This window comes from Coregonus lavaretus, assembly GCF_964263955.1.
Source record: "Coregonus lavaretus genome assembly, chromosome: 11".
NCBI classification, from domain to species: Eukaryota; Metazoa; Chordata; class Actinopteri; order Salmoniformes; family Salmonidae; genus Coregonus; species Coregonus lavaretus.
Window position 1 is genome coordinate 5,859,466 of NC_139998.1, and position 14,407 is coordinate 5,873,872.

The 14,407-nt window shown below is 42.5% G+C and overlaps 1 protein-coding gene across 1 annotated transcript; it reads right to left on the reverse strand.

The window, feature by feature from the left end:
- Positions 1-4,017: 4,017 nt before the first annotated feature.
- LOC311137006 (netrin-4-like) lies at positions 4,018-12,380 on the reverse strand (the record flags this gene model as incomplete). Its single annotated transcript, XM_084171334.1, has 5 exons — positions 4,018-4,214; positions 9,321-9,490; positions 9,988-10,060; positions 11,671-11,859; positions 12,266-12,380. The coding sequence occupies 5 exons, from the start codon at positions 12,378-12,380 to the stop codon at positions 4,018-4,020; spliced, it is 744 nt and encodes a 247-aa protein (XP_084027460.1).
- Between the last annotated feature and the right edge of the window lie 2,027 nt (positions 12,381-14,407).

Consider the following 14,407-nt stretch of genomic DNA (forward strand, 5'->3'; position numbering starts at 1 on the left):
CCTTGAACTCTAAATAAATCACAGACAGTGTCATCAGCAAAGCACCCCCACACCATAACACCTCCTCCTCCATGCTTTACGGTGGGAACTACACATGCAGAGATAATCCGTTCAGCCACACCGCGTCTCACAAAGATAAGGCGGTTGGAACCAAAAATCTCAAATTTGGACACATTTTCACCGATCTAATGTCCATTGCTCGTGTTTCCCAAGCAGGTCTCTTCCTATTATTGGTGTCCTTTAGTAGTGGTTTCTTTGCAGCAATTCGACCGTGAAGGCCTGATTCACACAGTCCCCTCTGAACAGTTGATGTTGAGATGTGTCTGTGGCTTGAACTCTGTGAAGCATTTATTTGGGCTGCAATTTCTGAGGCTGGTAACTCTAATGAACGTATCCTCTGCAGCAGAGGTAACTCTGGGTCTTCCATTGCTGTGGCGGTCCTCATGAGAGCCAGTTTCATTATAGCGCTTGATATTTTTGCGACTGCACTTAAAGAAACTTTCAAAGTTCTTGAAATGTTCTGTATTGACTGACCTTCATGTTTTAAAGTAATGATGGACTGTCGTTTCTCTTTGCTTATTTGAGCTGTTCTTGCCATAATATGGACTTGATCTTTTACCAAATAGGGGTATCTTCTGTATACCACCTTGTCACAACACAATTGATTGGCTCAAACGCATTAAGAAGGAAAGAAATTCCACAAATTAACTTTTAAGAAGGCACACCTGTTAATTGAAATGCATTCCAGGTGACTACCTCATGAAGCTGGTTGAGATAATGCCAAGAGTGTGCAAAGCTGTCATCAAGGCAAAGGGTGGCTATTTGAAATTACATGTTGATTTGTTTAACACTTTTTTGGTTACTACATGATTCCATATGTGTTATTTCATAGTTTTGATGTCTTCACTATTATTCTAAAATGTAGAAAATAGTAAGAATACAGAAAAACCCTGGAATGTGTAGGTGTGTCCAAACTTTTGACTGGTACTGTATATATTACCTCAATTACCTCAACTAACCTGTACCCCCGCACATTGACTCGGTACCAGTAACCCCTGTATATAGCCTCGTTATTGTTATTTTATTGTTGCTTATTTATTTTTTACTTTAATTGATTTAGTAAATATTTGTATTAACTCGTCTTTTTCTTAAAACTGCATTGTTGGTTAAGGGCTTGTAAGTAAGCATTTCACGGTAAGGTCTACACCTGTTGTATTCGGCGCATGTGACAAATAAAAGTTGATTTGATTTGATTTGAGTCTTCAGAGGAGAGTATGCAATATCCTGGATGACTGGTTGGAGTTCTACCGAATTGCCACATAACAAGGGTTTAGATACATTTGTTAAATAAAGACATTCTCTTTTACAATAACAGGTCAGAGAGGGTAAAGAGCTTTCTGTGTGTGTGTATGTATGTACAGTCGTGGTCAAAAGTTTTGAGAATGACACAAGTATTGGTCTTCACAAAGTTCGCTGCTTCAGTGTTATGAGATATTTTTGTCAGATGTTACTATGGTATACTGAAGTATAATTACAAGCATTATTGAAAATTACATTAAGTTTATGCAAAGAGTCAATATTTGCAGTGTTGACCCTACTTTTCCAAGACCTCTGCAATCCGCCCTGGCATGCTGTCAATTAACTTCTGGGCCACATCCTCACTGATGGCAGCCCATTATTGCATAATCAATGCTTGGAGTTTGTCAGAATTTGTGGGGTTTTGTTTGTCCACCTGCCTCTTGAAGATCGACCACAAGTTCTCAATGGGATTAAGGCCTGGGGAGTTTCCTGGCCGTGGACCCAAAATGTCGATGTTTTGTTCCCCGAGCCACTTAGTTATCACTTTTTCCTTATGGCAAGGTGCTCCATCATGCTGGAAAAGGCATTGGTCGTCACCAAACTGTTCTTGGGTGGTTGGGAGAAGTTGCTCTCGGAGGATGTGTTGTTACCATTCTTTATTCATGGCTGTGTTCTTAGGCAAAATTGTGAGTGAGCCCACTCCCTTGGCTGAGAAGCAACCCCACACATGATTGGTCTCAGGATGCTTTACTGTTGGCATGACACAGGACTGATGGTAGCGCTCACTATGTCTTCTCTGGACAAGGTGTTTTCCGGATGCCCCAAACAATCATAAACGGGATTCATCAGAGAAAACGACTTTACCCCAGTCCTCAGCAGTCTAATCCCTGTACCTTTTGCAGAATATCAGTCTGTCCCTGATGTTTTTCCTGGAGAGAAGTGGCTTCTTTGCAGCCCTTCTTGACACCAGGCCATCCTCCAAAATTCTTCGCCTCACTGTGTGTGCAGATGCACTCACACCTGCCTGCTGCCATTCCTGAGCAAGCTCTGCACTGGTGGTGCCCCGATCCCGCAGCTGAATCAACTTTAGGAGACGGTCCTGGCGCTTGCTGGACTTTCTTGGGCGCCCTGACGCCTTCTTCAGAACAATTGAACCTCTCTCCTTGAAGTTCTTGATGATCCGATAAATGGTTGATTTAGGTGCAATCTTACTAGCAGCAATATCCTTGCCTGTGAAGCCCTTTTTGTGCAAAGCGATGATGACAGCACGTGTTTCCTTGCAGGTAACCATGATTAACAGAGGAAGAACAATGATTTCAAGCACCACCCTCCTTTTAAAGCTTCCAGTCTGTTATTCTAACTCAATCAGCATGACAGAGTGATCTCCAGCCTTGTCCTTGTCAACACTCTCACCTGTGTTAATCATAGACATGATGGCAGCTGGTCCTTTTGTGTCAGGGCTGAAATGCAGTGGAAATGTTTTTTGGGGGGATTAAGTTAATTTTCACGGCAAAGTGGGACTTTGCAATTAATTGCAATTCATCTGATCACTCTTCATGACATTCTGGAGTATATGCAAATTCCCATCATCAAAACTGAGGCAGCAGACTTTGTGTAAATTAGTATTTGTGTCATTCTCAAAACTTTTGACCATGACTGTAGGTGTGTCCAAACTTTTGACTGGTACTGTACAGTGGGGAAAAAAAGTATTTAGAGGACAGAGGAGCCTCTTAAAGAAGAAGTTACAGGTCTGTGAGAGCCAGAAATCTTGCTTGTTTGTAGGTGACCAAATACTTATTTTCCACCATAATTTGCAAATCAATTCATTAAAAATCCTACAATGTGATTTTCTGGGGAAAAAATGCTCAATTTGTCTGTCATAGTTGACGTGTACCTATGATGAAAATTACAGGCCTCTCTCATCTTTTTAAGTGGGAGAACTTGCACAATTGGTGGCTGACTAAATACATTTTTTCCCCACTGTATATATATATCCTCTCAGCCAAGGACAGTGAGTATATACACACAGACGTGTGCATACACACACATTCAAATGATGTTGATGCTTTCATGGGTCTACCGCCAATAACTGCTGGAACTGAAGATGAAACAGTCTGGAGTCCAAACCTTGGAGAGCTCAGTCAACATATAAAAACTGAATTCAAACCAGACCAGTGGATCTTATGGCTTTTAGTACTGGAAGCTCAAGATCAGAAGGGAAAGTCAGCTCAATCAATCATTCTTCTTCATCCAGCAAACCTTCACTCATGATGATATCTGGCCTTTCCTTTGTAGAGAGTTGTTTTCCTCTTCCTGTAAAAGAAGATGTGCAACTGCCTTTTATCATAGAATATATGCCACTTAGCAGACACTTTTAAAATGTGCATACATTTTTTGCATGTTTTCGTTTATGATCCCTGCAGGAATTGAACCCACAACCTTGGTGCCACACTCTTTCCGACAGCCATACAGGACCATTCCGCACAGAACACCATCCATCATCTTCCTGGTGTGGAAGTCATTATTTCAGAGAGTGTGTTCCTGGCTCTATGGCTTTCCTGACTGTAGGGATGCAACAGTCAGTGAGGGCCTACATGGCAAAAGCAAAGAATTGCTTCTTCTCATCCAATCCACCAAAACATGGATGCTTTTTTACTCTGCATCCCTCTGTCCAACCCTTTCTTCGTCTCATTCCACGGCACGGCTCTAGTCTTTCTTCTACGAGCTGGAGATGTGCATGTTCAGCAGTCTATCCACAGCAGTCTTCCTTGAGGAGGAGGTGCTGCAGTGTTTGTTGAGGAGGTGCAGGAGCTTAAGTCCCAGACTGGGTCTCCAGGGTTTGACCAGGCTCTTGGTGTTAACCAGCAGATGACCCATCCTCCAGTCCTCGTGACCCCCCACCAGGTACTCTGATCCTGGGGGAGGAGAATAGAGGGGGCAGGGTCAATTTATTCTAATTAATTAATTCTAATTATGATTAATTAATTAATTAATCTATTGACTGATAATGGATCCTGATAGAGACGATCATTAGCCAGGCTTAAAATCGGCATAATGTAAAAAAAATATATATATATTATTATATATATACATATATATATATATATATATTATATATATATATATATATATATATATATACAGTGAGGGAAAAAAGTATTTGATCCCCTGCTGATTTTGTACGTTTTCCCACTGACAAAGAAATGATCAGTCTATAATTTTAATGGTAGGTTTATTTGAACAGTGAGAGACAGAATAACAACAAAAAAATCCAGAAAAAAGCATTTCAAAAATATTTAAAATTCGTTTGCATTTTAATGAGGGAAATAAGTATTTGACCTCCTCTCAATCAGAAAGATTTCTGGCTCCCAGGTGTCTTTTATACAGGTAACGAGCTGAGATTAGGATCACACTCTTAAAGGGAGTGCTCCTAATCTCAGTTTGTTACCTGTATAAAAGACACCTGTCCACAGAAGCAATCAATCAATCAGATTCCAAACTCTCCACCATGGCCAAGACCAAAGAGCACTCCAAGGATGTCAGGGACAAGATTGTAGACCTACACAAGGCTGGAATGGGCTACAAGACCATCGCTAGCAGCTTGGTGAGAAGGTGACAACAGTTGGTGTGATTATTCGCAAATGGAAGAAACACAAAATATCTGTCAATCTCCCTCGGCCTGGGGCTCCATGCAAGATCTCACCTTGTGGAGTTGCAATGATCATGAGAATGGTGAGGAATGAGTCCGGAACTACACGGGAGGATCTTGTCAATGATCTCAAGGCAGCTGGGACCATAGTCACCAAGAAAACAATTGGTAACACACTACGCCTTGAAGGACTGCAGCGCCCGCAAGGTCCCCCTGCTCAAGAAAGCACATATACAGGCCCGTCTGAAGTTTGCCAATGAACATCTGAATGATTCAGAGGAGAACTGGGTGAAAGTGTTGTGGTCAGATGAGACCAAAATGGAGCTCTTTGGCATCAACTCAATTCGCCGTGTTTGGAGGAGGAGGAATGCTGCCTATGACCCCATGAACACCATCCCCACCATCAAACATGGAGGTGGAAACATTATGCTTTGCAGGTGTTTTTCTGCTAAGGGGACAGGACAACTTCACCACATCAAAGGGAAGATGGACGGGGCCATGTACCGTCAAATCTTGGGTGAGAACCTCCTTCCCTCAGCCAGGGCATTGAAAATGGGTCGTGGATGGGTATTCCAGCATGACAATGACCCAAAACACACGGCCAAGGCAACAAAGGATTGGCTCAAGAAGAAGCACATTAAGGTCCTGGAGTGGCCTAGCCAGTCTCCAGACCTTAATCCCATAGAAAATCTGTGGAGGGAGCTGAAGGTTCGAGTTGCCAAACGTCAGGCTCGAAACCTTAATGACTTGGAGAAGATCTGCAAAGAGGAGTGAGACAAAATCCCTCCTGAGATGTGTGCAAACCTGGTGGCCAACTACAAGAAACGTCTGACCTCTGTGATTGCCAACAAGGGTTTTGCCACCAAATACTAAGTCATGTTTTGCAGAGGGGTCAAATACTTATTTCTCTCATTAAAATGCAAATCAATTTATAACATTTTTGACATGCGTTTTTCTGGATTTTTTTGTTTGTTATTCTGTCTCTCACTGTTCAAATAAACTTACCATTAAAATTATAGACTGATCATGTCTTTATCTGTGGGCAAACGTACAAAATCAGCAGGGGATCAAATACTTTTTTCCCTCACTGTATATATTACCAGTCAAAAGTTTGGACACACCTACTCATTCAAGGGTTTTTCTTTATTTTTGCTGTTTTTAACATTGTAGAATAATAGTGAACACATCAAAACTATGAAAAAAACACATATGGAATCATGTAGTAACCAAACAAGTGTTAAACAAATCAAAATATATTTTATATTTGAGATTCTTCAAACAGCCACCCTTTGCCTTGATGACAGATTTGCACACTCTTGGCATTCTCTCAACCAGCTTCATGAGGTAGTCACCTGGAATGCATTTAAATTAACAGGTGTGCCTTCTTAAAAGTTAATTTGTGGAATTTCTTTCCTTCTTAATGCGTTTGAGCAAATCAATTGTGTTGTGACAAGGTGGGGGGGGTATAAAGGATTTGGTAAAAGACCAAGTCCATATTATGGTAAGAACAGCTCAAAAAAGCAAAGAGAAACAACAGTCCATACGGTCAGTCAATACAGAACATTTCAAGAACTTTGAAAGTTTCTTCAAGTGCAGTCGCAAAAACCATCAAGCACTATTATGAAACTGGCTCTCATGAGGACCGCCACAGGAAAGGAAGACCCAGAGTTACCTCTGCTGCAGAGGATAAGTTCATTATAGTTACCAGCCTCAGAACTTGCAGCCTAAATAAATGCTTCACAGAGTTCAAGTAACAGACACATCTCAACATCAACTGGTGAGAGGAGACTGTGTGAATCAGGCCTCTATGGTCGAATTGCTGCAAAGAAACCACTACTAAAGGACACCAATAAGAAAAAGAGACTTGCTTGGGCCAAGAAACACGAGCAATGGACATTAGACCGGTGGAAATTTGCCCTTTGGTCTGGAGTCCAAATTTGAGATTTTTGGTTCCAACCGTCGTGTCTTTGTGAGACGCGGTGTGTGTGAATGGATGATCTCCGCATGTGTATTTCCCACCGTAAAGCATGGAGGAGGAGGTGTTATGGTGTGGGGTGCTTTGCTGGTGACACTGCCTGTGATTTACTTAGAATTCAAGGCACACTTAACCAGCATGGATACCACAGCATTCTGCAGCAATACGCCATCCCATCTGGTTTGGGCTTAGTGGGACTATCATTTGTTTTTCAACAGGACAATGACCCAACACACCTCCACACCGCCTGTAAGGGCTATTTTACCAAGAAGGTAAAATATCCACCGACCTCAACCCAATTGAGATGGTGAAGGAAAAGCAGCCAACAAGTGCTCAGCATATGTGGGAACTCCTTCAAGACTGTTGGAAAAACATTCCAGGTTAAGCTGGTTATGAGAATGCCAAGAGTGTGCAAAGTTGTCATCAAGGCAAAGGGTGGCTATTTGAAGAATCTCAAATAAAAAATATATTTTGATTTGTTTAACACTTTTTTGGTTACTACATGATTCCATGTGTTATTTCATAGTTTTGATGTCTTCACTACTATTCTACAATGTAGAAAATAGTAAAAATAAAGAAAAACCCTGGAATGAGTAGGTGTGTCCAATCTTTTGACTGGTACTGTATATATACAGTGGGGAGAACAAGTATTTGATACACTGCCAATTTTTCAGGTTTTCCTACTTACAAAGCATGTAGAGGTCTGTAATTTTTATCATAGGTACACTTCAACTGTGAGAGACGGAATCTAAAACAAAAATCCAGAAAATCACATTTTATGATTTTGAAATAATGAATTTGCATTTTATTGCATGACATAAGTATTTGATACATCAGAAAAGCAGAACTTAATATTTGGTACAGAAACCTTTGTTTGCAATTACAGAGATCATACGTTTCCTGTAGGTCTTGACCAGGTTTGCACACACTGCAGCAGGGATTTTGGCCCACTCCTCCATACAGACCTCCAGATCCTTCAGGTTTTGGGGCTGTCGCTGGGCAATACGGACTTTCAGCTCCCTCCAAAGATTTTCTATTGGGTTCAGGTCTGGAGACTGGCTAGGCCACTCCAGGACCTTGAGATGCTTCTTACGGAGCCACTCCTTAGTTGCCCTGGCTGTGTGTTTCGGGTCGTTGTCATGCTGGAAGACCCAGCCACGACCCATCTTCAATGCTCTTGCTGAGGGAAGGAGGTTGTTGGCCAAGATCTCGCAATACATGGCCCCATCCATCCTCCCCTCAATACGGTGCAGTCGTCCTGTCCCCTTTGCAGAAAAGCATCCCCAAAGAATGATGTTTCCACCTCCATGCTTCACGGTTGGGATGGTGTTCTTGGGGTTGTACTCATCCTTCTTCTTCCTCCAAATACGGTGAGTGGAGTTTAGACCAAAAAGCTCTATTTTTGTCTCATCAGACCACATGACCTTCTCCCATTCCTCCTCTGGATCATCCAGATGGTCATTGGCAAACTTCATACGGGCCTGGACATGCGCTGGCTTGAGCAGGGAGACCTTGCGTGCGCTGCAGGATTTTAATCCATGACGGCGTAGTGTGTTACTAATGGTTTTCTTTGAGACTGTGGTCCCAGCTCTCTTCAGGTCATTGACCAGGTCCTGTCGTGTAGTTCTGGGCTGATCCCTCACCTTCCTCATGATCATTGATGCCCCACGAGGTGAGATCTTGCATGGAGCCCCAGACCGAGGGTGATTGACCGTCATCTTGAACTTATTTTCTAAAAATTGCGCCAACAGTTGTTGCCTTCTCACCAAGCTGCTTGCCTATTGTCCTGTAGCCCATCCCAGCCTTGTGCAGGTCTACAATTGTATCCCTGATGTCCTTACACAGCTCTCTGGTCTTGGCCATTGTGGAGAGGTTGGAGTCTGTTTGATTGAGTGTGGACAGGTGTCTTTTATACAGGTAACGAGTTCAAACAGGTGCAGTTAATACAGGTAATGAGTGGAGAACAGGAGGGCTTCTTAAAGAAAAACTAACAGGTCTGTGAGAGCCGGAATTCTTACTGGTTGGTAGGTGATCAAATACTTATGTCATGCAATGAAATGCAAATTCATTACTTAAAAATCATAAAATGTGACTTTCTGGATTTTTGTTTTAGATTCCGTCTCTCACAGTCGAAGTGTACCTATGATAAAAATTACAGACCTCTACATGCTTTGTAAGTAGGAAAACCTGCAAAATCGGCAGTGTATCAAATACTTGTTCTCCCCACTCTATATATATAGAATATAGAATGCTCTGGTGAACCAGATTAAGGTTGCCGTGAGTCATCTAATGTAAATAAGTCTAGTGTGTGAGGGCCAAACAAGGCAGGCATGCATCCAGAGATGCCAGAGAAAAAGAATGATTGGGCTGGAAGTAGTCAAAATCCAGTTGCCTGACCAGCTGCCTGTGCAAAATGTAAGCGGCAGGTGCACCCCCGGGTGGTCCAGGACTCTGGGAAGAGGGTGATGTGACCTCTCTGGATCCTCACCTGGCTGCTGTGGTATAGGACCTTCTTTACCTTGACCTCCACCTCAGCATGGGAGCCCTGATCATGGGCCGCCACAATCCTCAGCATCAGCACTATAGAGAAGAGATAAATCAATCTCTGTTCAGTACTGTTGGCATAATCCCTATTAAATTCTGCTGGCACCATCTACTACTGCCTCAAACATGCAGTGTATTAGCATTTCCTTTTCAATTCAGTTGGCATCATTCACTACAGCCTGGTCCCAGATCTGTTTGTACTCTATAGCCAACTCCTATGGTTGTTGTTATGCATACCAACAGCCATTGGAGTTGGCTAAAATAGTAGTGGGCTAACCTCAAACGTGCAATGTATTAGATTTCAATTTTAGTCTGCAGGGTTATCTTTACATATGTCTGAGATTATTATCATCTCTTTTTACAGTAAATTCTCTGAGAAAGAGGAGTACAATGACAGGTGGAGCCACAGGAGACAATTTATGACATTAGCATTCATGGCTAATGCTAAGATTATGTAGTTGTGAAGGCTTTTCCCATGAACTTTTCCCACTTTTCCCACACGTATCTTTCTTATTCCCACCTAGCATACTCATACTCCTTGGCACAGAAGAGTTTGGGGTTGCCAATAGTCATCTCCTTACACTCACATTTTTCTGGAAAGAAAGAGAGAATGTACATTACACATACACATTAGATGTCCATGTCACACAGCCTGCACCCGTAACCATGGAACCCCCAGAATCCCACAATGCATTTGTCACAAATAGGACCGCCCACCCACGGTCTGCAGGTGCACGCCCCGTTGCTACGGTTACAGAAGGCATCATCGCAACCTGAAAGCGAGGGCACTGAACCTACAGGGTGGCAGTCGCAACGCTGTAGGTACAAGGTGAGAGGAGGGACAAACAGAACAGAACAGGGAGGTAGTATTAGCACATTACTAGCATTTTATCCAATTTCTTTATCGTTTCCCTTTCAGAATATGTTTGTTGACTTATTCTGAAAATACGCGCTAAGTCCATTCCAAACCATACGTCCCAGGCAAAACAGAAGCAGACACAAACAAACACACCCACACAAACATACTGTACATTCCCGATACACTAGAAATCAGGCTTCCATAAGCAGCACGGCAACAGGACAAGATGGGCGGGAGTATGCATTTAACCCTGAGGATACTCCACATACACACTCCACACACATTACTGTAAAAACAAACAGTAAATCTTTCTCCCTTCACACTGTCATTTTCACTGGTTGATGGACTCCCCTCGTGAATGACCGGCTTTTAGTGTGTGTGTCCGTGTCCGTGTCTGTGTACGTATGTGCATGCCTGTGTGTGTGTATGTGCCTGCGTGTGCATGTGTGTGTTTTCCCTTTCTCTCAAACCCAGTTTGTTCCCCAAAACAGTTTTTTTGTTCTTTAAGCAGCTGCAGCGAGCAGGCATGCCTGGGGAAAAGGGACAGGAATGGGAAAAATGTGCCTCGCATGGAGCAGGGGAGATTCCTCCATTGTTTGCAATTACTGTCAGATTCCCCAAAGACATTGTTGATCTTCTACTGAAAAGGACTAAAGGAATCAGTATTGTTTAAGTTGGCAATACCGTAGTTGGCATTGCGATCGAAGTGGTTCGAAAAGGTCCTATATGTCTGAACATAATGTCAGAGCTGACAGTGGGCATAACTAACCTTCCACTACCGAATGTTTTTGTTACGGCTTAGTGCCTGATCACACCTGATTCAACTGATCAACTGACATTTAACACCTTGATGAGCTAAATCAGGTGTTTCATTGCTGAGCTGGAGAAAGAAATGAACTTACACACAAAATAAACTACTCAAGACCATGATTGACAATCACTGCTGTTATGTAGACCATGGCAACCCATACCAGGCAATAGTAACAACATAGTAACGACAATTCAGACATAAGAGGGAGGGAAATGTGGATACCATCACAATGGACACCATCATCAACATGGAGATAGTTGCCCATGGCAACCCATGTCAGGCCAGAGTAATAACATTGTAACAAATCATTCAGATAACAGGTACAAATCATTCAATTTCTCTCTTACTTGTGCAGGAGTCAGAGGCTGAGGGTTTGGGTTAAAAAACAAATAACAAATCATAACAAGGACAGACAGAGGGATAAGTGTGTTCTCTTACATGTGCAGGAGACGGGGCAGAGCTGGGGTAACAACATAGTAACAAAGCAGATATAACAGGGACCGAGAGAGGCAGGCAGAAGTATGTTCTCTTACGTGTGCAGGAGTCGGGGGCAGAGCTGGGTCTGTTGAGGTGCCTGTAGAACCCTCTCGTACAGCTCTGGCAGTGTCTGCCCTCTGTATTGTGGCGGCAGGAGTCACACACACCCCCACCACGGCATCCTGATGCCAGCCACACACCCCGGTCAAAGTGACAGCTGTCTGCATGGCCGGTACACTTAAACTCTAAAAATAAAGAGTAAATATATTTCTCTTTTCCCATAGACCTTATTCACACTGCGACAATGATCGACATGAAAATATGTTGATCCGCACAAGAAAAATAACAAGATGTTTGACAGCGTTCTAATCCAATGTTTCAGGTGCATCTGTTTTCTCAAAGGTACAGATAGTAGGTTTCACTCATATTTGCATCGATGTAATTTTGAAAAGGGTACAAAATTATCATGATGAGAATGTTTCTATAAAAGACAGATCACCTTGAGAGCAATGGCATCCTGAATAACAAAAATGAGATTTCCTGTACCTATTGAATCATACAACTACTAGTGAAGACATCTGTCTGTAGCTGTGTATATTATGTAATGTACGTTGTTTTGCCTATTGACCTTCCTGGCCCTGTAAGACTCACTCTTGCATTCATGCGGTGCTCCTATGATGCCGTTGGCAGCTTGCCAAGGCTGGTCGTTGTAGAGGGGAGCACAGTGCTCACAGTGGTCGCCGGCTGTTTTGTGTTCACCTCCCATGGACCTGCCGCAGGGGAGAGAGGGAGCAGTGTATTACAGATGTATTACTGGATTACTGTTACAGACAGATACACACAGGAGTACAAGAGGGAGACAGAAAACAGTGTTCACACACACACACACACACACACACACTTAATCCCAAATCATCTTCCTACCCCTCATTGACTGACTTCCAAACCACTGTTACCTGCCAATGTTTACATGATGAGCCATTTTACAACACTGTTAGTCCACTGGTGTTCCTCCATTTACAGTGAAAAACATGTGGGATGCTGTTTAAGCAATTGGGTTTTACTACACCATAATTCGGTTAATATAAACAGGTTTCCTGTAATCGGAGGTAAAGCTGTGGCTAGATATTTAGTCTTCAGTAAAGCCCACAGCCTCCGCATCAAAACACCACAACACAGATTTAGAACAAGGAGTGGTGGGAACACAAAGAGTGACAGAGACTTACACCTGAACATTCACTGTCGATCATAAACGGTATGTGCTACCTATCCAATATCATTTATGTCAGTAATCACTGTTGCATAAAATGTAGGCTTTAGGTATGCGCCACCATCGCAGGGCAATTAGTGTCTTTCACTGTTTGAAATAAGTCCATGTGTTTTTCTGGGACAATAAGACATTTTAAATATGGAAAAGTTGAAGCCCCGCCCCCGCCTTTCCCAACCTTATACACAGCAAATTGGCCAGTTTTAACAAGTGTTGCTTTTCATGCTTTTCAAGTTGGCCAGTTTAATCAAGTTGTTTTTACACCCTCTGTGCTAATATAACTCCCAGGTGAGAGTTCCTCTACAGAGGTTGGGCGGTGGCACTGAGCAGTGTTGATTGAGCTTCCGGTTTTAACTTGAAACTTCCTTTTCATCTAATTGCCGACGGTGCAAGGGCAGCTGGAATTGTGCAGCATTGAAAGGTAAGTAATATGTTCATTGTTTAATAAGTTAGCTGGTGGCCAAACTTGTTATATCGGCTAAGTGAATGGTCGAGATCTTTGTTTGTAGATATAGCTACATCTGCGAAGTTTAGATTTAAAGGTTGCTAGCTAGCAAACGTGGTTGGTTAACATTAGCGATAGATTAATTAGCTATCTAGCTACATGTTGGCTGGAACTTTGTCTCAACTTCATTTGTTTGCTAAAATTAGCAAACTATTCGATTTGAGAAAATGAATCGAAATCCAAAAGGATCAGAGAAAGGCTGTACCGCTAGGTGATTTCAAACATGTGCGTGTTGAGTTCAGGAGACCAACTAAAATTAGTGGCGCAGCAGGTGCATGGTGTTAATTGGGGTGTGATCAATTTGAGCCTTGTTTGGTGCAGCATGTAGCTAGCCAGGAGGTGAATGTAACAACATGGCTAATATCTACTAATTTGTTCTTCGAAATGCATATCTAAGAATGTTTGTCTGCCCAAAAATGGTTAGATAGGTAGCTAGCTATGACACCGACCTCAACATCTTGTAACTTAGCGCTAAGGTTAGATAGCTAGAGCACGTGGCCAGAGGTGATAGGGTTGTCCTCTGTCATTTAGATTAACATGTCTCTGGTGTGTGCTTGTTGTTAATCACAGAGCAGACATTGTGTTCAAGCCAATATGGCTTGAAATGTATTGGCCAGTTTCTTTCCTATAGATTTGAGTGGTGGTGGTAACTGTTTGTAGCTAGTTAGATAGCTAGTTAGTATGGTTGATTTCACTGGAATATTGCCTTGCCAAGCCACCGATCCGGGATCCGCAGGCAGACACGTTACATCATTAAAGTGGCATTTTGAACAAATGGTTGATCAACTGCAGGGAAGACAAAAGGGAGAGGGTATTATGGGGCATTTTGTGTGATTGTTTCTGTATGTACAGCTACACCATAAAATGTTTGCAACCAAATTTATTTTAAATATGACATTGTGTGTAATTGCGTTTTGCAGGAGTGCAGTGTAACATGTTGGTGAAGGTCCAATACCAAAAATGCAAGAAGTTCATGAAGTTGCAGCCTGGGTTCTCTAACAGAGATTTCATAAATCAAGGT